A 23,324-nucleotide genomic window follows, 5' to 3' on the forward strand; every position below is an offset into this window, starting at 1 on the left:
TCTAGGCATCTGCAAGTGTTAACATGTAATAGTGAAAGTAATTACTGTCATTATTAGTGATTTCAAGACGTCTCCCAACTGGCTCATAAGTGTATATAAGGGAGAATTAGAAATATTATGATTTAAATTTAAGCAATCAGTTAAGCAGTATTTAGTGGGTGGGCTTCTCTGGTGGCTCAGATGGTAAAGAGACTGCCTGCAACGCAAGAGTTCAATCCCTGGGTCGATCCCCTGGAGATCCCTGGGTTGATCCCTGGAAGATCCCCTGGAGAGTGAAATGGCTACCCACTCCAGTGTTCTTGCCTGGAAAATTCTATGGACAGAGGAACCTGGTGGGCTACAGTTGATGGGGTTGCACAGAGTCAGATATAACTGAGCAAATAACACACAGACACACCCAAATGTAATGCTGATGAACAAGCATCTGAAATGTTGGGAATGGATCCTAAGAATATATTCTTAGAATTATCTTTCTCAGGGCCTCCTTTACGTCTCTGTTCCTCAGACTGTAGATGAGGGGGTTCAACATGGGGATCAACACTGTGTAGAACACAGACAGCACTTTGTTCTGGTCAATTGAATAGCTGGATTTGGGCATCACATAAATGAAGGTAATCGTTCCATAGTAGAGAGTGACTGCAGTGAGGTGAGAGGTGCAGGTGGAGAAGGCCTTGTGTCTCCCTTCAGTGGAGCGCATCTTCAGGATGGTGTTGAGGATGCAGATGTAAGAGAGAGCTATGACAAACACGGTGACCACAATGATGGCGCCAGAGGAGATGGAAGGGATAATTTCAATAGTGGAGACATCTGAGCAGGAAAGTTTCAACAGAGGGGAGAAATCACAGAAAAAGTCATTTATGTGATTTGGTCCACAGAAAGACAGAGTCAATAAACAACTAGTAAATGTCCAAGCATTGACACATCCACCCACATAGGAAGCCCCTACCAAGAGGACACAGACTCTGGGGGACATGTGGGTGGAGTAGAGCAGGGGCAAGCAGATGGCCACATAGCGGTCATAGGCCATGGCAGCCAGCAGGAAGCACTCAGCTGACCCAAATGTGATCACAGAACAGAGCTGGGCTTCACAGCCAGCAACTGGGAGGGCCAGTCTATGTTTCAGGAATCCTATGATCATCAGAGGTGTGATGGATGTGGAAAACACGGTGTCTACAAAAGCCAAGTGGCTGAGGAAGAGGTACATGGGAGTCTGAAGCTGGGAACAGCTGCTTATCAGAATAATTATGCTGATATTGCCTACTAAGGTGACAGCATAGATTCCTAGAAATATCACAAAGAAGATGACACAAAGTGTAGGATCCTCTGTTAATCCCAAAAGGATGAACTCTGTCACACTGGTGTGGTTTCCAACCTCCATCTCCTCTGGGAATTGCTCCTGTTGAGGGAAATTTGAAAATTCATTAAAAATGTTTTTATTCTATACATTCTTATTTTTTCTTGGTTATTCATTACACTTATTCACAATAATTTCTCCCTCTGCCTAGCTGTAAATATGGTGCTGAACAGGATTTTTTTTTTTGGGGGGGGGTCTTTTTTTCACAAAAGAAGCATGATTCAATCTCACTTTCTGGGACCTCAATTATATTCTTTTATTTGTCTAATGTTTATTGTATAATATCTTTCCGACCTTATTTCTAGAAATATCTGTCTCCCAAGATCCAGTTCTATAAGTTCAGTTATCTTGGAAGTCTCCAGCTAGAAATCCCACAAATACCTTAAACTCAGCCTTCTCCAGACCAAACTCATCCTTTCATTAGACCACTCCTGTGTCCTGTGTTTGTGGAATGACTCCACAATCCACCCACTCTCTCATGTCTGAAACATGGAAGTGATCCTAGCCTTCTTCTCATTGTACCACATCTAATAAAATCCTGCTTATACTATCTACAATTTAGCTCTCCATTTTATTAATCCATTCCCATATTTACACTGCTAGTTTCCCTAATCATTTTAGGCTCTGTTCATTTTTCTCTTTTATTGTATTCGTCCGTTTGCCTCCCTGTCTTCGTTCTGTGCCTTTATAATTCACAATACATCTGCCAAAGTGATCTCTTATTGAAGTAAAAGGTAATGCCAAAGTGATTCTTTCAAGTCTTTCATGCTTTCTTTAGCCTCCAAGATGAAACCTATCCTCCTTAGCACAGCACAGTGTATACTTTCTGATGTATCCCCTGCATATGACTCTTTGCTTGTCTCTCAGGATGTTTCCATCCAGCACTTGCACTGATTCAACCTTCCTGAACACTTTAGAGTCCCCTTAGTGCACTTACCCTCTCTAACTTTTAATCCTTGTGCTCTCACTTGGATGGCCCCCCAACTTCCCACCATCATTATCCTGGGTGACTTCTACTCATCCTGCATGTTCATTTCTCTACCAAATCTGCTCTGACATCTAAGGTGTAATCAGCTAAATTTCCTTTGTGTGGACATCATGCTCTGAAGATGTCTAGATTGCCATTCTTTGTACTGGTTTATTGGGTTTTGTTTTGTTTGGTTTTTTGCTTGTTTATATTTTATTATTCTCAATTAATACATAGTCTCCTCAAAATGGTGTGTATTCCTGCATCACAAATAACTATTGTGTGGGAGTAAAATGTGCTGGAGAGAACATGTTAAATGAATTTAGGCATGATTTGTACAATTAATATGCCAGATGGAATATATGACCCAACTCCTTAGTACAATATTCATGGAGCTTCATATTCTATCACTAATTATTTTTTGAAACATATATCCCTATACACTTCTTTACCACTTTTGTACTTTTAAGAGTCACATTAACCCAAACATGAAATTTTCTATTTGGTGTTATTTCTAATTTTCATAGACAATTTTCTGCTAATGTTATTTCCATTCTTAAGATTTTAAACATTTACCATAAATGATAAATATAAGTATAAAATATATTCACCATTCTTAATTCCTTACTTTAGAATATGAAAGCCTTTATTGTTTCCACTGATGGGATTTTGACAGAATGAATTGGGAGATATTATGAACCAACAGCTAAGAATCTTCAATTCATTAAACAATGTGTTCTTTTTGATTCATCTTCTGTAAGTGCACTTAAATTACTCTAGTGAGAGGCAAGCTTACTGCCAGAGATGTTGGCTCTATCATGAAAAAGCTGATTTTAGTTTTTCACTTGATTCTCTGTGTGGTTGGCACAAGTCATCTCCTTTCAATATCAAAACACTGATACTTAAATATGGGCTTCCCTGGTAGCTCAGTTGGTAAAGAATCCACCTGCAGTGTAGGAGACCCTGGATCGATTCCCAGAGAAGGGATAGGCTACCCACTCCAGTATTCTTGGGCTTCCCTTGTGGCTCAGGTGGTAAATAATCTGCCTGCAATGCAGAAGACCTGGATTCGATCCCTGGGTTGGGAAGATACCTTGGAGGATGGCTTGACCACCCATGCCAGTATTCTTGCTTGGAGAATCCCCATGGACAGAAGAGCCTGGCGGGCTACAGTCCATGCAGTTGCCAAGAGTCAAAGAGACAGACACGACTGAGCAACTAAGCAGAGCATGCCTTAATTGCCTCCCCTTTTGCAATATTAACATTCACAAATCCTTTTCCCATTCATCCCGTGGTATCCTTTTCAGATCCCCCATGGTTCTGCTCTCAGCCTCCGAACATACTCTTATCTGAGGCCTGAGCCAAGCACTGGCAGCATGTATAATCTTTGCCTTCTGACCCAAGAAGAGTTAAGGGGGACCAATCCTGCATTCACTGTGCACACAGTGTGAGTTTCAATCTTGCTGACAGCAGTCATGGAGACTGGAGATGGAAGACTCAGATCCTCCCAGTGACCAGATATTTTAACTTGTACATGATACTTAAATCTCTGACTCCTTGTTGTTTCTTTTTAAAATGGGAATAATTGTCCTTATAATGCAGCTTTGTTGTGAGATTAAGAGAAATGATATCTGAAAAGTACTCAAAGGTGTTTGGTCATATATTAGAGCTAAGTAATTATTTTTCATTAAGTAAAAATGATGTGTTGGTAGGTTTTCAATTATTTAATTTTTGATGAGAAGTGTAATGATTCATAACTAATTCTTGCCCTTCCTGTCCTCTCTACTGGCTACTTAGGGTTCTTTCTATAAACATCCTGTTGATGCTTCTCCAGCTGGCTCAGGGGTTCTGAAGGTCAAATATCCCTTCCTTCAATGCACTGATCACTTTGATGATAGAGAGAAAGCATAGCCTCCTATGCTCTATGCCTCATCCAACCTGAATATCAGTTGGTTTCTTCTTGATTTCATTATCATAGCTGCAGTAATACAAGCTTATGAGTGGCTCTGACTGCTGCAGACCATCCACACTTCTCTGGGGTCTCCTGGGCAGCTTGCTTTGGGTGTTCAGGATGACCATTCTGCAGTGCAAATTTTGCTGAGGCCACAGTTTCAACAGGACTCAAGCACAAAAGTTGTTGTCAGAGTTTATTTTTCATTTCTCATTGAATAATGAGTTTAAATAAATCCATGTTCATTGTTATTAATAATATTAATATTATTAATAACAATAATATTAATTTAGTAACAATAATAATTTATTATTTTTATTTATTATTTATTAACAATAATATTAATTTATTAACAATAATTTTTATTTATTAATTATTTATTATAATTTATTAATAAATTAATTTATTAACAACAATAATAATGTTATTATTAATATCCATGTTATTGTTAAAAATAACAAGTTTAAATAAAATCCATGACTATTGCACTCACCTTTCAGAGCCAGAATCGCTGATACTGATTCCAAAGAGAATGTAATAAAGCAGATGTTTTCCACTACATTTACAAGTAGTTGTGCACTGAATACCTGGCAGTGAAAGCCACTGAATCCTCCCCCTCCATCAAGAACATAGTTACATACATTCTGTGAGGATGAGGGTGGGTGTCTGTGTGTGAGCTGGGAGGAAAGTGAAGGCTGTAATAGAGTGTGATGGATCCCCTTGGGCATTATTGCTTGCCCCTGTGAGATAAAGTTTCCTAGGTTTGTTCTCCAGAAGTGACTTGTGGTGCTGTGTGTCTCATTAAGCTGGCATAAGTAGAAGATCCAGTTCCTAACAAAAGGTATACTTCTGAGGATCCTGATAGAAGCTTTGTCCAGAAACTTGGAGAAAAAACTGTTGAAATAGAAATTTGGTGGGAGATCAGTACAAGAGTCAGTGCCACCAGGGCTCTAATTACATCTCTGTGGACAAAAGTTCCCTTAATTGAGGGCTTCAGGTAGTGGCGAAAGCCATGGAGTAATAAGCGTAAGTACGCAGAAACAAAACACAGTCCAGTGTTACTCAAAGTGTAGTGCCTGGACTGGCGCTGGCTGGCAAACTGTCCACTGTCAGTCCAGGACCAAATAACAGCAGGAGTTGTGGGGAATCATTTATATCCTTCACAGCAATTTGAGAAAGTAATTTTGTGTGTTGACTCCAGTAACCTGAAAAATGGGTTTATACATTTATATTTTGGTTTCTCTTACTAAATTGTTTGAATAGACCTCATTTTATTTTCTTCCTAAAAATATTCACCCACGGATGCTTGGGAAAAAGCGATCCTTCATTTAAATAGTTTGAGAAATACTAGGTGTGGTTTTGTAGCCAGGAAACCTACATTCATTTTGAGGTATATAAATTCAATAAAACTGTTTAACTTTTTTGAGACTCGATTTTATGATTACTTTGATTAATAACTTGTACTTTATAGGCTTGTGTGATTTAAAAGAGAAATAAACTGGAAAAGTTACTTGAAGTTATTGGTGTGTCTCAAAAATATGACAAATGGAACAAAGTTCCTGGATGTGTTGACTATTTTGGGTCACACTCACCTGAGTTGGGAGGAGCCTGTTACCTTTTGCAAATTATTGTGTTGGGCTTCTTTGGAGGCTCAGATAGTAAAGAATACACCTGCAATGCAGGAGACCTGGGTTTGATCCCTGCGTTGGGAAGATTCCCTGGAGGAGGGCATGGCAACCCACTCCAGCATTCTTGCCTGGAGAATCCCCATGGACAGAGAGCCTGGTGGGCCACAGTCCATGGGATCTCAAAGAGTGGGCATGACCAAGGAACACAGCATAGCACACACATCTTCAGTCCCAGATTCTTCCTCCTTTGAGATCCATGACTTTCCATCTATGGTACTTCCATGCTGCTCCTCAACCCCTGAAGACTTTATCACCTGCATGACCATTTTCCTCTCCATTTCTGTCTTTGTCATGAGCGAAGGCAACTTCTAACCATTAGAATAGCTCAACTGACCACTTAACCTCAAATTTCCTTTACTTTCTTGACTTCAATAGCTTTTATTTATCCACACTCTACTTATGAAAACCTTAATCATGTTCATACTTGAAATCTCATTAATTTGCAGCTCTATTCCACCACTAAAATAAAAATACGTACTACTATGTTGTCAAAGCTTAATTAGCCAAAGGCAACCAGAAATAACATAAAATTCAACAAAATCAAGTTTGTTGGGTCAGTGTAGCGAGGGAGGGCTCTGCAGAGAAGCATCACATATCTCTCAACAACAGAGAGAAGGTACAGGACCTTTGAAGGGTTTGATTCTTATTTAAGGATATTGAAGAAGGGCTAGAGGTTCTGGGGTTCAGTTCTGACAGTTTGCTGTTACCGTAGGAGGGACTGGATGCTGTTACATAATGATGACAATTTAGTAGTTGGGTATCTCGAGTAATAGGTAGGAATAACATTTCAGGCTTGGGTACACCATACTAAGAAAGCAGTAGTCACTGAAAAATTAGATCATTTTGGTGTTTTTGTAGTTGCAGCATAAAGTTGGGAGAAACATTTTCTACTAACTTTGTTGGTAGGTTATTCTGTGTCTCTCCTCTCAGCCTGAAGAATGATGGACTTTTTTTTTTTTTTTTTCAATCCTAGAAAGTTTTGTTTTTTCTGGAAATACTCATTTCTTATCATTTACTAAATTTATTGATATAAAATTGTTCATACTATATATTTTTGACTACCTTAATATCTGCAGAATGAGTAGTTATGCCCTCTTTTGTGTGTTTTATTTGGTTAATTAATATTTTTGCCTTTTCCTTCATTATTCCTATGGTTTTTTCAATTCTATTAATCTTTTCAATGAATAAAATTACAGATTTATTTTACTCTGGATCATTTTTTCTTTCTTTATGCTCTTTCAATTCTTGTATTTGACACAATTATAGTTTCTTTTCAAGTTTCCTGAGATGCAAACTATAATTTTGTTTTCAGCCTTTCCTTGAGACTAGTTTCCAAACCTTTATTTTGAATATGGACCATATTTTTATATTTTTGTTTGTTTTATTATGTGGCAGCAATTTTGAATGATGTCATGGATATTGTGAAGGATAGGTTTTAGAGTGTCTGGATTGTGTTATAATTCTCTCGATAATAGTCATTGTATTAGTGTACTACCATTTATTTATTTACCTATTCATTTAATAATGAACATTTGAGGATTTTCTAGGTTTTGACAGCTATGAATAAAGTTTCTATAAATATCTCTCTATGAGTCTTGGTGTGGAAATGCATTTTCATTTCTCTTGCATAAATACTTAGGATTATAATTGCTTGGTATAATGGTTAGTGCATATTTATAAGAAACTGCAAAACATTTTTTTCAGAATGGCGGTACCATTCGGCATTCCTTCCAGCACTGTATCAAGTTCTGTTTGCTCTGGGTCCTTCCCAGTACCTGGTATACTCAGGTGAAAAGAAAAGCTATTCTAATATGTGTGTAGCATTTATATCAATAAATTTAGTAAATATGTGTGTAGCATTATTTTAGGTTCTATTTCCCTATTGACTAATTGTGCTTAGCTTCAATTTCAAGTGCTTGTTTGCCATCCATATCTCTTCTTTGGTGAAATGTCTATTTAAACCTTTTGCTCAATTTTAAAATTTGGATTGTTTGTTCTCTTATCATTGAGTTTTAAGAGCTTTTTATATATTTTAGATGCTAATCCTTTAAGAGACATATGTTTTTAAATATTTTATTCCAATCAGTGGCTTGTTATTTCATTTTTAACAAGGACTTTAGCTGTGATTAAGACTTTAATTATTATGAAATCTAATTTATTTATTTTTGTGGTTCACATGTCATATTTAAGAAAAGTTTACCTTGCTCCAGGTCAATAAAATTTTCTTTACTTTTTTTTCTTAAAATTTTATGATGTTGGCTTACATTTCACTCTAAGATTTCATTTGACTTAATTTTTGCTTTGTGTGTGAAATAAGTATTGAGGGTTTTTTTTTTCCATTTATTTTTATTAGTTGGAGGCTAATTACTTTACAATATTGTAGTGGTTTTTGTCATACACTGACATGAATCAGCCATGGATTTACATGTATTCCCCATCCCGATCCCCCCTCCCACCTCCCTTTCTACCCGATCCCTGTTTTTTTTTTTTTTAAAACAAAACAGCTATTCAACTGATCCAGCATACTTTGTTGAAAAGATTATATATTCTCCATTAAATTTCATTGTCTTATCTTTTAAGAAGCCAATTAACCATGTAATATGTGTGGGTCTATTTTAGGGACTCTAACCTATTCCATTGATCTATATATTTACCATTTTGACAATATCACATGTCTTGATTATCTCAGCTTTATTGTAAGGCTTGAAATCAGATAATTTATATCCTCTAAATTTGTTTTCCTCCTCCAAATTTGTTTTGACTACTCCAAGTTCATTTATTTTCCTTATAAACTTTTGAATGTTTATCCACTTACACATACACACACACACAAAATACTAAAATTTTTATTCTATTGCATTGAATTTATAGATCATTTTTGGGAGAAGTGACATCTTAATATTTGATGCTATTATAATAATTTAAAATGATTCAATTATTTAATGATGATTTAAATTATTTAATGATAATAATTTAAAATTGCATTTATTATTATTTGATCTCTCCCTGTGGCTTGCAGGGATCTTAGTTCCCTGACCAGGAATTGAACCTGGGCCATGGCAGTGAAAGCACTGAGACCTAACCACTGGACCATAAGGAAACTCCCTAAAATTTATTTTTAGTTTTCTGTTGCTTAGTGTCACTATACAGTTGATTTTTAAAATATTGACCTTGTATGAAGTGAATTTGTTAAATATAATTATAGTCACTATTTAAAGATTAATTTTTTGAATTCTCTGTGACCATTTGCAAGTGAAAAAAACTTTTTTTTTCTTTCCTTAAAAACTTAGGTCTTTGTTTTTTTTCTTTTTTTTTTTTTCTACTGTGCTGCTGCTGCTGCTGCTGCTGCTAAGTCGCTTCAGTCGTGTCCAACTCTGTGCGACCCCATAGATGGCAGCCCACCAGGCTCCTCTGTCCTTGGGATTCTCCAGGCAAGAATACTAGAGTGGGTTGCCATTGCCTTCTCCAGTTCATGAAAGTGAAAAGTGAAAGTGAAGTCGCTCAGTCATGTCCAACTCTTTGCGATCCCATGGACTGTAGTCTACCAGGCCCCTCCGACCATGGGATTTCCCAGGCAAGAGTACTGGAGTGGGTTGCCATTTCCTTCTCCAAATGCATTTGATAGTTTTCAGTATACAATCTTTCACTATTAAGCACAATATTAGTCAAATGTTTTGCTCAAAAATAAGGACATGCACTTCAGTCCCCCACCCTCCTTTTTATCATTGTGTTATAGGCAATGACTATCAAATGCATTAAAAGAAATCAAAGCTCTCAGTAAGTGGAGAGGAATATAATCATGAATTTGGTGACTCAACATAATGAAGGTATATCAGTTCTCCCCAAATTAATCTATAGGTTTGATGCAATTCCTATTAAAACAGCAGCTTGAATCTTTATAGTTATAGATAATCTGATTACATAAATTAAATGAAAAGCAAAGGGATAGTTCAATACAATTTTTTAAAAATAGAAGGACATACCTGATTTTAATACTCACTACATATCAATAGTAATCAAGATAAAGTGTTTTTAGTGGGGAGGGGGATTAAAAACAAACATCAATGTAAAGAAGATGTGGTATAAATATACAATAGAATATTACTCAACCATTAAAAAAATAAGGCCATTTGCAGCAACATGGATGGACCTATACAGTGTCCTATACATGAGTGAAGTAAGTCAGACGGAGGAGTAATATCATATGATATCCCTTATATGTGGAATCTAAAAAGAAATGATACAAATGAAATTACACAACAGAAAGATATTCACAGACTGAGAGAATGAACTCCATTGTTCCCAGGGGGTGGGGTTGGGGGTGGGGAGGGATAGTTAAGGAAGTTGAGAAGGTCGGTCATGTATCAGTTCAGTTCAGTTCAGTTCAGTCGCTCAGTCGTGTCCGACTCTTTGCGACCCCATGAATCGCAGCATATCAAGCTTCCCTGTCCATCAGCAACTCCCAGAGCTTACTCAAAGTCATGCCCATCGAGTCGGTGATGCTATCCAGCCATCTCATCCTCTGTCGTCTCCTTCTCCTCCTGCCCCCAATCCCTCCCAGCATCAGGGTCTTTTCCAATGAGTCAAACCTTCGCATGAGGTGGCCAAAGTACTGGAGTTTCAGCTTCAGCATCAGTCCTTCCAATGAACACCCAGGACTGATCTCCTTTAGGATGGACTGGTTGGATCTCCTTGCAGTCCAGGGGACCCTCAAGAGTCTTCTCCAACACCACAGTTCAAAAGCATCAATTTTTCAGTGCTCAGCTTTCTTCACAGTCCAACTCTCACATCCATACATGACCACTGGAAAAACCATAGCCTTGACCAGACGGACCTTTGTTGGCAAAGTAATGTCTCTGCTTTTTAATATGCTATCTAGGTTGGTCAAAACTTTCCTTCCAAGGAGTAAGCGTCTTTTAATTTCATGGCTGCAATCACCATCCGCAGTGATTTTGGAGCCCAGAAAAATAAAGTCAGCCACTGTCTCCCCATCTATTTCCCATGAAGTGATGGGACAAGATGCCATGATCTTAGTTTTTGGAATGTTGATCTTTAAGCCAACTTTTTCACTCTCCTCTTTCACTTTCATCAAGAGGCTTTTTAATTCCTTTTCACTTTCTGCCATAAGGGTGGTGTCACCTGCGTATCTGAGGTTATTGACATTTCTCCCAGCAATCTTGATTCCAGTTTGTGCTTCTTTCAGCCCAGTGTTTCTCATGATGTACTCTGCATATAAGTTAAATAAGCAGGGTGACAATATACAGCCTTGATGTACCCCTTTTCCTATTTGGAACCAGTCTGTTGTTCCATGTCCAGTTCTAACTGTTGCTTCCTGACCTGCATACAGGTTTCTCAAGAGACAGGTCAGGTGGTCTGGTATTCCCATCTCCTTCAGAATTTTCCACAGTTTATTGTGATCCATACAGTCAAAGGCTTTGGCATAGTCAATAAAGCAGAAATAGATGATTTTCTGGAACTCTCTTGCTTTTTTGATGATCCAGCAGATGTTGGCAATTTGATCTCTGGTTCCTCTGCCTTTTCTAAAACCAGCTTGAACATCTGGAAGCTCACAGTTCACATATTGATTGCTGAAGCCTGGCTTGGAGAATCTTGAGCCTTACTTTACTAGCGTGTGAGATGAGTGCAATTGTGCAGTAGTTGAAGCACTCTTTGGGATTGCCTCTCTTAGGGATTGGAATGAAAACTGACCTTTTCCAGTCCTGTGGCCACTGCTGAGTTTTCCAAATGTGCTGGCATATTGAGTGCAGCACTTTCACAGCATCATCTTTCAGGATTTGAAATAGCTCAACTGGAATTCCATCACATCCACTAGCTTTGTTTGTAGTGATGCTTTCTAAGGCCCACTTGACTTCACATTCCAGGATGTCTGGCTCTAGGTGAGTGATCACACCATCATGATTATCTGGGTCGTGAAGATCTTTTTTGTACAGTTCTGTGTATTCTTGCCACCTCTTCTTAATATCTTCTGCTTCTGTTAAGTCCATCCCATTTCTGTCCTTTATCAAACCCATCTTTGCATGAAATGTTCCCTTGATATCTCTAATTTTCTTGAAGAGATCTCTAGTCTTCCCCATTCTGTTGTTTTCCTCTATTTCTTTGCATTGATCACTGAGGAAGCCTTTCTTATCTCTCCTGGCTATTCTTTGGAGCTCTGTATTCAAATGGGAATATCTTTCCTTTTGTCATTTTCATGTATACACTACTTGATTTAAAATGGATAACCAACGAAAACCTATTGTATAGAACATGGAACTCTGCTCAATGTTATATGTCAGACTGGATAGGAGGAGGACATGGGGGAGAATGGATGCATGCATATCTATGGCTGAGTCCCTTCACTGTTCACCTGAGACTATTGCAACATTGTGGTAATCAGCTATACCCCAATACAACATGTTTTTGGTGTTAAAAAAAAAAAAAGCAATGGAATAGAACAGAAAATTCAGAAATCGGTTCACACAAGTATAGCCAACTAACTTTAAACAAAACTACAAAGACAATTCAATGGAGAAAAGATAGTTTTTCAATAAATAGTGTCTCAATAAATGGAATAATTAGAATTTCATAGGCAAAACCAAACAAACCTCAATCTAAATTTCATATCTTATACAAAAATACACTCAAGATGGACCATGAAAAAAAAAAAAAAGATGGACCATGGACCAAAATATGAAATGTAAGATTTTCAGAAGAAAACATAGAGTTACTCATGACCAGTTCTTGACACCAAAAGTCCAATATATATCCAAAAATTGATAAATTGGAAATATAAAAATGCAAGTTAAAGGCATAAATAGATATCACCACACACCCGTTAAATGGTTAAATTTAGAGAAAACTAATACCAGATGTTGGCAAGATTTTGAAGCAATTGGACTCTCAGCATTGCAAATGTGAGTATAAAACAGTACAATCACTTTGACAATAGTTTGAAAATTCTAAAAACAAAAGCATGTCTCCTAGAAATCCCACTCTTAAGTGTTTACCTAAAACAAATGGAAAAAATATATCCACACAGAAATAATTCAAATGTTCATATCAACATCATTCACAGTAGTTCCAACTAGAAACAATTCCCACCAACTGGAGAGTAGATTTAGAAAAGTGGCGTATCTATACAGTGAAATACTACTTTACAACATAAAGCAAAACTATGGATATATAAATTATTAATGTATTTGTATGTATCAAAATAATTATGATTAGAGAAAGAAATCACGTGCCATAGTGTATATACTGTATACTCCTCATCTTATAAATTTACAGAAAAACTGATTTATATTGTCAGAAAATAAATCACTGGTTATCTCTAATCAGGAGTACAGAAAAAAATATATTGCCATGGAGCAGAAGGACATTGAGATATAACATAAATATTTTTTTGCTTGACTGTGGTTGTGTTTTAATGGGTAACTATTTAAATGGATTTGATTATTTTACGGAAGGTTATTATACTTTAGAAAAGGTTTTTAAAAAAAAAAACTGAAGCCTACAGTTTAGATATATAGAATCTTTACTGTGTGATGATGTTGTTCTTCATGTTGATTAGTGTGTTGGTTACATGGGTGTACACATTTGTCAGAACTCCCCAAACTGTATACCTAGGTTTATACATTTTACTATAGGTAGGTATCCTTCAATGAATGAAGTAACAAAAAATTAAAAATCCCCCTTTTGTCATTTTAATGGGGTATAGGAGGGTTATAAAATTGGATGCTTGTATTTATATCATCTTTACCCAGAAGTCCCTGATCCCATATGAGTTTTAGAATTAATTTTTATGTTCTCAAAAAAAAATCAATTTGGAATTTTATTTAGGATTGCATGAGTGTTAGAGATTAATATAAGTAGCATTGACATCTTTGTTAAGTTTCTTAACCCAGATCATAATATGTCTTATTTTTTTGCGCTGTCTTTTTGATTCTGGCATTGTACTTCTATTGATGCATAGAAAATGATCAATTAGCATCTTAAACCACACATACCTTTCATTTTTTAATGTAATTTACTACTTCATAGACATCAAAACTACAGCTTAGAATTTTTTTCTGCAGCTTAGAATTTTTCCTTTAGATTTTTATTGAAGCTTAGGTCTGTAGATAACAAATCTTTCCAGGGTGGTTTGTCTGAAGATATCTTAATTGTTTCTTTATTTTTAAAAGGTCATTTTATAATTATAAAATTTTTTGTTGAAAGTTTATTTTCCCTTTTACAGCTTTGAATATTTCTTTCCAATAGATTCTGACCCCCATGCCTTTATTTTTTTCCTGATTAGAAATCAGGCATTAATTATATCAGAAAAAAAGAAAGTGAAAATGTTAGTTGCTGTCAGGTCTGATTCTTTGCAACCCTTTGGGCTGTAGCCTGCCAGGTTTCTAAGTCCATGGAATTCTCCAGGCAAGAATACTGGAGTGGGTTGCCATTCCTCTTTCCAGGGCATCTTCCCGACCCAGGGGTCCAATCCTGAATTGCAGGCAGATTCTTTATCATCTGAGCCACCAGGGAAGCCCATTTATATCAGAGTTCCCTACAGATAATGTGATGTTTCCCTCTTGCTGCTTTCAAGATTCACTTTGGTTTTTAGTACTTTGCTATTATATTCACAACTATGAGACTAAGTGTGTATTTGAGTATGTATATGTATGTGTCTTATGTGGGATTCACTGTGTTTTGGGATTTTTAGGTTAGTTTTTTTTTTTTTAAAACCAGATTTGAGACATTTCAACCCTTATTCTTAAATTAGTCTATAGCCTTTTTCCCTTTCCTCTTCTCTGAAATTTTTTTCTCCTTAGATACTTGACTATTTTATGTTACTGTAAATTTTAAAAAAATTTTCACTTCTAATTGCTTGTTACTGGTATTTAGAGAAATACCATCTTGTCTCCATCTTGCTAAAGATCTCTAATCCTGATAATCTATCTGTACTTTCTTATTCTCCACATGAGCAATTGTCTTATATTATACTTCATTTCTTTATTTTCAATCATTATGCCTTTCATTTCTTTTTCTTGCCATAGTGCACCAGGAAGAAAAGAAATGCTGATAATAGGAATCTTCTTCATATCCCCAGACACAGTGGAAAAGCATTAGAAGTTTCAAACATAAGTCAGTTTTCTCTAGCTCAAGTATTTTTTATTCTATTCCACTTTTGCTAGAATTTTAAAATCATAACTGGATGTTAAAAATCACCAACCTTAATTTTGAATCTGTTTGCTATGATGTTTTTGTCTTTTAGCTAACTAGTGTTTAGAATTTAACTTACTGATTTAAAAATTCTTTTTAAAAATCTTGCTTTGGAGTTCAGTTGCCTCACAGTGTTGTATTAGTTTCTGCTGTATAAAGTGAATCAGCTTTATGTACACATATCTTCCCTCTTTGTCACCACAGAACATTGAGTAGAGTTCCTTGTGCTATATAGTAGATTCCCACTAGTTGTCTATTTTATACATAGTAGTGTATATATGTCAATCCCAATCTCCCAGTTCATCCCAACCCCTCTTTACCCGCTTGGTGTCTATACATTTGCTCTCTACATCTATCTTCATTTCTGCTTTGCAAATAGATTTTTGCAAATCCATTTTTCTAGATTGTACATATATGCATTAATATACAATATTTGTTTTTCTCTTTCTGACATACTTCACTCTGTATGACAGTCTCTGAGGCCATTCACATCTCTGTAAATGGCACAATTTCATTTCTTTTTATGGCTGAGTAATATTTCATTGTATATATGTGCCACATCTTCTTTATCCATATCTCTGTTGATGGACATTTAGATTGCTTCCATGTCCCAACTATTGTAAATGGTGCTGGAATGAATATTGAGGATGCATGTATCTTCTCTAATTATGGTTTTCTCTAGGTATATTCCCAGAAGTGGGGTTGCTGGGCCATATGATAGTTCTGTTTATAGTTTTTGTTTGTTTGTTTGTTCATAGTTTTTTAAGGAACCCCCCTATACTTTTCTTCATAGTGGTTTTATCAATTTACATTTCCATCAACAATGTAGGAGGGTTCCCTTTTTTCCACATTCTCTCTAACATTTTTTTTTTTTTGGTAGATTTTCTGATAATGGCTCTTCTGACCAGTGTGAGGTGATATCTCATTGTAGTTTTGATTTACGTTTCTCTAATAGTGATGTTGAGCATCTTTTCATGTGCTTGTTAGCCATCTGTATGTCTTCTTTGAAGAAATGTCTTCTTAGATCTTTTTCCCACTTTTTGATTGAGTTGTTTGTTTTTCTGGTATTGAGTTCTGTGAGCTGGTTGTATATTTTGGAAATTAATTCTTTGGCAGTTGTTTCCTTTGCTGTTATTTTATCTCATTCTGTGGGTTGTCTTTTCACCTTGTTTGTAGTTTCCTTTGCTGTGCAAATGCTTTTAAGTTTAATTAGGTCCCACTTGTTTATTTTTGTTTTTGTTTCCATTTCTCCAGGAGGTGGGTCACAGATCTTGCTTTGATTTATGTCATCAAATGTTCTGCCTATGTTTTGCTCTAAGAGTTTTATAGTTTCTGGTCTTACATTTAGGTCTTTAATCAATTTTGTGTTTATCTTTGTGTATGGCATTAAGAAGTATTCTAATTTCATTCTTTTGCATGTAGCTGTCCAATTTTCCCAACCCCACTTATAGAAGAGGCTGTCTTGGCTCCATTGTATATTCTTGCCTCCTTTGTCAGAAATAAGGTACCTATAGGTGCATGGGTTTATTTCTGGGCTCTCTGTCTTGTTCCATTGGTCTATATTTCTGTTTTTGTGCCAGTACCATACTATCTTGATGACTGTAGCTTTGTAGTATAGTCTGAAGTCAGGAAGTTTGATTCCTCCAGCTCCATTCTTCTTTCTCAAGACTGCTTTGGCTATTCAGGGTCTTTTGTGTTTACATATGAATTGTGAAATGTTTTGTTCTCGTTCTGTGAAAAATGTCATTGGTAATTTGATAGTGATCACATTGAATCTGTAGATTGCATTTGGTAGTATAGTCATTTTCACAATATTGATTCTTCCTACCCAGGAACACGAAATATCTCTCATCTGTTTATGTCATCTTTGATTTCTTTCATCAGTGCCATAATTTTCCATATACAGGTCTTTTGTCTCCTTAGGTAGGTTTATTCCTAGATATTTTATCTTTTTGTTACAATGGTAAATGAGATTGATTTCTTAATTTCTCTTTCTGATTTTTCATTGTTAGCATATAGGAATGCAAATGATTTCTGTGTATTGACCTTGCATCCTGTGACTTTGCTGAATTCACTGGTCAGCTCTAGTAATTTTCTGATAGTTTATTTTGGGTTTTCTATGTATGGTATCATGCCATCTGCACACAGTGAGACTTTTAATTCTTCGTTTCTGATCTGCATTTCTTTTATTTCTTTTTCTTCTCTAATTGCCATAACTAGGACTTCCAAAACTGTTGAATAATAGCGGTGAGAGTGGACACCCTTGTCTTGTTCCTGATCTTAGAGGGAATGTTTTTAGCTTTTCACCATGGAGAATAATTTTGCTGTTGGCTTTTCATACATGGCCTTTACAATGTTGAGGTAAGTTCCTTCTATACCCATTTTTGAAACGTTTTTATCATAAATGGGTGCTGAATTTTGTCGAAGCCTTTTTCTGCATCTATTGAGATGATCATATGGTTTTTATTTTTCAATTTGTTAATATGGTGTATCATGTTGATTGACTTGTGTATAATGAAGAATCCTTGCATCCCTGGAATAAACTGAACTTGATCATGGTGTATGAGCTTTCTAATGTGTTATTGAATTCTGTTTGCTAGAATTTTGTCGAGGATTTCTGCATCTATGTTAATATTGACCTGTAATTTTTTTTTCATGTTGTCTTTGCCTGGTTTTTGTATCAGGGTGTTTCTGGCCTTCTAGAATGAGTTTGTGAGTGATATTTGCCTGTAATTTTTTTTTCATGTTGTCTTTGCCTGGTTTTTATATCAGGGTGATTCTAGCCTTGTAGAATGAGTTTGTGAGTATTCCTTCCTCTGCAGTTTTTTGAGAGAGTTTCAGAAAAATAGGCATTAGCTCTTCTCTAAATGTTTACTAGAATTCCCCTGTGAAGCCATCTGGCCCTGGGCTTTTGTTTTTTGGGAGATTTTTGATCACTGTTTTGATTTCAGTGTTTGTAATTAGGTTGTTCATAATTTCTATTTCAGCAAGAAAAAAAGGGAGAAAAATCAAATCAACAAAATTAGAAATGAAAAAGGAGAGGTTACAACATACAACAAGAAATACAAAAAAACATAAGATAATATTATGAGCAACTATATGCTAATAAAATGGACAACCTAGAGGAAATGGACATATTCTTAGAAAAGTTCAACATCCTAAGACTGATGCCCATATATCTTAATGATTCTGATTCTGTTGTCTGCTGTTTCCACTGACTCCCGTGATATGTGTGATACCTTATTTCCTTGGTGCTGGTCACAATTTTTCAGTGTGTGTTGGTTATCCTGTTTAATATTTAGTAGGAGTAACTGAGGCTTGAGTTGTTCATTTGATTGTTCAGTTCACTCAGAAGTACCACCTGTGCTTGAAAACACCTTATACCCAAGTTGAAGGCATGAGACTCTCTAGATCTCCAGGGCTGCACATAAGTGCAAGACTTGGTCACTGGGTTTCTGCTTATCTTGAGGATTTATGTTAAACTTATCCCTATAATTCTTATCTAGTTGTGCCCTAGGCTTTGATATTTGTTCCACCCATCCCCAAACATCACTGAATGCAAACCCAGGATGGTAACACTTCCTTCTTGCCTGTCAAATTCTCTCATTGCTGAAGCATATGTGAGTGTTAGGTGTACTTCTCTGGATTCTCACAGTCCCTGGTAAAGCAGTTCCTTATACTGTAATCTCTTCTGTGATATTTAAGATATCTTAAGCATCCTATCATTTGTTTTTGTTGTGCTCACCATGGGGTTGATTCAAATTACCAAATCTGTCATAACCCTAAAGGTGAATGTGAGTGGAATATTAGACTCACACAAATGTACACAGGTAACATCATATACAATAGGCAGTGAGTGTCTTCACCTCAGATGTTATCTTCCCAATGAGGTCAACACTGATACTTCCTGCCTTGGCAGGTTAAGCTCCATTATTCTGTCTGCTTTTTCTTTCTCCATACCACTACCCCCTTCAAATAGTCTGAATCACTAACTTGTTGATTTTATTATTACGCTTTTGCTATGAAATAAATACTATGAGAGAAAAATAAATTAGGTGCTTGTAACATATTTCCAGTGGCCTGTGACTGTCTCTGGAATACAAGAGTAACTCAATATGCTTTTTGAATGTATGAAAGAATAAATGAATGAAGGAGATGATTAATGACCCATGACTCTGTGAGCAAAAATATAGAATTTGTGCCTGAAACATTAAAGAGGGGACAGGAAAGGTCAACAAATGCAGTTGTCATCAGCACATAGAGGTTGACTGAGCATCTCCAGGAAACAGTCACAAATTCAGGGGGAACAATCCAGTTCCTTCCAGCTTCCTGAGAAGTATGTAAGCCTGACCATGAACAAGTCAACCCAAGAAATTGTTCCACACAGTTCCTGAGGAGTTTTTCTGTTGTTCAGTCACCAATTTGTGTCTGACTCTTTGCAACCCCATGGACCACAGCACACCAAGCAGGACCCTACTAATTCCTGGAGAGAAATCACTGTTGAACCTGACAGAATTCACAAATCAGTCAGGGACTTCTGTTCTTCCCTGGGGACCCTCTGTGTGGTGACTGGAGCCAGAGACTAGGAACATAGGCCAGAATTTATGGATCCTTAAAGTCCATGCTCAGCATATACCTGAGAGAACAGGTATATGCTCTGTTCTGCTTCCTTGAAGAACATCTCCAGAAACTTTCAGATTCCACTTTGTCATTTCCTCTCAGAATGTGCACAAGCAAAAAGTATAGTTATCTCCCTTATAACTGAATAGACTGCATTTGAAAATGAACACAAGCTTAAATGTTTGGAGACACAATAATCCTATGGTAGACTACAATTTTGGAAAAAATATACGAATAACATTTTAAAATGATTTTCAGGAGATGAAATACTTTTATGTGAACCAATTTTTTTCCTTAATTGTAAGTTTAATTTTATTAAAGGAAACTTACTATGGGTCTCTGACTTACAATTAGGTATCTGAAAATCTTCTCCCTACATTTACTAAAAGATTGCAACCAGGATAATGATGTGTGATGGGTATATTTAAGCCACAAACACTTAATTTCCTCTTTATTATTATATATATGGCATATTATTGTATCAAATCCTATGAAATAACAGACTTCACTGAGAAAGTATTTTTCTGGCAAGCTCTCTTTAGAGCCCCCTTAATCTCATTGTTCCTGAGGCTGTAGATGAGGGGGTTCAACATGGGGATCACCACCATGTAGAACACAGACACCACCTTGTTCTGGTCAGTTGAGTAGCTGGACTTGGGCATCACGTAAATGAATGTGATGGTCCCATAGAACAGAGTGACTGCTGTGAGGTGGGACGTGCAGGTGGAGAAGGCCTTGTGGCGCCCCTCGGTGGAGTGCATCCTGAGGATGGTGATGAGGATGTAGATGTAGGATACAGCTATAACAGTCACTGTGACCACAATGATGGAGCCGGCCGTAAATGAGGGGACAACTGCAGGGATACTGGTGTCAGAAAAGGAGAGTTCAACCAAAGGAGCAAAATCACAGAAAAAATGATTGACTTGATTTGGTCCACAGAAGTGTAAAAAATAGAAGGAAATAATAAAGGAGGAGGCATTGAAAAAACCACCTATGGAAGCCACTATGAGTAACTGGACACAGACTTGTGTGGACATTTTGGTGGAATAAAGCAGTGGGTTGCAGATTGCTATGAAGCGATCATATGCCATGGCAGCCAGAAGGATGCATTCAGTTGACCCGAAGAAAACAGCTGAACCCAGCTGGATGGCACAGCCAGGGTAGGAGATAGTATTTTTCTCCACCAGGAAGTTTACAAGCATATTGGGTGTAACAGAAGATGAATAGCCCACATCAGCAATGGCCAAGTGGCTCAGGAAAAAATACATGGGATGATGGAGCTGAGACGAGATTCTGATAAGAATAATGGTGCTGAGATTCCCACATATGGTCACCAGGTAGATAAAGAGGATGATCATGAAGAGGATGATTCGAAGGACTGGATCATTTGTTAAGCCCAGTAAAATGAACCCTGTCATTGTAGTGTCGTTCCCATGCCCCAGGGAATCCATGAGATAAGGTAGCTGCTACCAAAATGAACCTAGATGAAACAATTTATTATAGAAGTTGTAAATTTGATCATTTCATTTTCTTTAGTACAGATATAGGGTGTGATTATAAATAAAGATATTCAAGAATCAGTGCATAGTTACATGCAATTGTGAGACTATCTGTATTTTTAAAATTATTTTCAGCAGAATTACCAGAAAACTTTCTTGAAATAATGGCTTTTACCTTTTGTATCATATTGTGTCCAAAATGCACTTAAAGTAGATTTAAACTCATAGAACAAATGTCATATATGAGATAAAAAAATCAATAAGTATAATTAAAAAATTAGAAATGTGTAGGGTTTTGTAATAGAGATCTGATTAATAGCTAAATTTTATTATACTCTTACTAAATTATAAGCATCAGTTTAAGCATTTTATATTTATATGCTTATAATTTACTGTGTGTGTGTGTATATATAGTCTATGCTTATAATTTAGTCTGGTATTTAGTATATATGTAGTGTGTGCATTTATAGTTTATTTTTCATAAAATAATATTAATTTTTATTATTTTATAGTTGAGTAAACTGAATCTGAGGAGGTTATATAAGTTGTACAAGATCATATAGCAATTGATAGAATCAAAATATGAAGTCCAAAAAAATCTGACTACCCATTTCCTATAGTAACCATGCAATAAATAATACTGACTAAAAAGTCCAATACACCTGGCAATGAGTACATAATAGATTATCCTTTAAGCCTTCTGGCAGTTATGTATATCTCTTTTATACATAGTTAGTTATGTATTTCACAATATTTATCCCTTAAAAATTTTTTAAAGGAGAAATAAAAATGTTCTTGATAGTATAACAGAAACCAATTTCAAATTAGGATTGTGGATTTTTTAAATTAAAAAGATTGTTAGGAGTTTGAAATATTGATGTAATCACTATGCAAAAAGCATGATTGATATAAGTACATAATTAAAATACATTTATTCAAACAAACCAGATTACTTCCTACTTTAACAATGTTTTCTAATTGGACTTTTATAGAATGAAATATGTTCAACATAATCTATAAATGAATAAAGTGTGGTTCAAAATAAAGAATGATCACCTAGTTAGTGCTCCTCAGTTCTGAAACTGCTGACTTAAATCCTGAGCTTTACGTGATGTGTTATTCTCTTGAAGCTAAAGCAACAGATCCACAAACAAAATAATTCTTTTTATAAAAATAGATATAATATCTTTCAATTTTAAAATCTTCAATTGAAATCTTTAAACACCAGTAAATGCCCAAACATTTCTAGTAGTAAATTTATTAGCATTATGTTGGAGTGCTGCGTTTGAAGAGTGTTGAAAGAGCATATGAGTTTTCTTCTTATAGATCAGTGAACAAAGGATCCTTGTTATGGACTATGCTTGAAATTGACTACACATGAAATTGATGGTGGAAACAGCTCCGCAGTTAACATTACCTACTAGTTGCTTGATTAAAACTGCCCTATTCCCCAACTCTAACTTGTGAATTCAGAGACAACTTTAGGCAGTAGAACGTTCTCAAATGGTAAATGAAAATCAGTACACCTATTAAAAAAAAGAAAAAAAAGAAAATCAGTACACCAGATTCATTAACAAAAGCTAAAATCTTACCTCCTGGAATAAGAATTCATCTTTCTGTAACAAATTATGGTTATTGTGATTATAAATCTATCTTTAATTTTTGTTTGCCTTTGGGGATAAATCTCTGAAGAATCTAGAGATTCAAATGTGAATTCAAAAGCAACATTGAAATGTCATTATGTTCCAGAGTGAATACTGAACAGTTCAATTCACACACCAAAGCAACTAATATTTCAAGAGTCTTTCAATTCTCCAGTGGTCAATTTATTCTTTTGCTTCTATTGAGATGTTTATACATACTTCTATAACCTTCATTTAATAATTTACTAGAAAGTACAATACAATAAATTGTCTTAGAGATTAAATACTGGTTCCAGATTTTCTTTGATATTTCCAATTAAGAAATAGTACTAAATTTCAGGTATAAAAAGATAATTTTAGATTTATCCATCCAATATATGTTTTTTGATAAGTAATCT

The 23,324-nt window shown here is 35.9% G+C and overlaps 2 protein-coding genes across 2 annotated transcripts; both read right to left on the bottom strand.

Annotated features, from left to right (window-relative positions):
* Nucleotides 1-445: 445 nt before the first annotated feature.
* On the bottom strand, nt 446-1,378 carry LOC122450056 (olfactory receptor 491-like). Its single transcript, XM_043482193.1, has one exon. It carries the CDS (start codon nt 1,376-1,378, stop codon nt 446-448), a length of 933 nt encoding a protein of 310 aa, XP_043338128.1.
* Nucleotides 1,379-20,272: 18,894 nt separating this feature from the next.
* LOC122449243 (olfactory receptor 502-like) lies at nt 20,273-21,235 on the bottom strand. Its single transcript, XM_043480793.1, has one exon. The coding sequence runs from the start codon at nt 21,233-21,235 to the stop codon at nt 20,273-20,275; it is 963 nt and encodes a 320-aa protein (XP_043336728.1).
* Between the last annotated feature and the right edge of the window lie 2,089 nt (nt 21,236-23,324).

This window comes from Cervus canadensis, chromosome 11 (genome assembly GCF_019320065.1).
Source record: "Cervus canadensis isolate Bull #8, Minnesota chromosome 11, ASM1932006v1, whole genome shotgun sequence".
Classification (NCBI taxonomy): domain Eukaryota; kingdom Metazoa; phylum Chordata; class Mammalia; order Artiodactyla; family Cervidae; genus Cervus; species Cervus canadensis.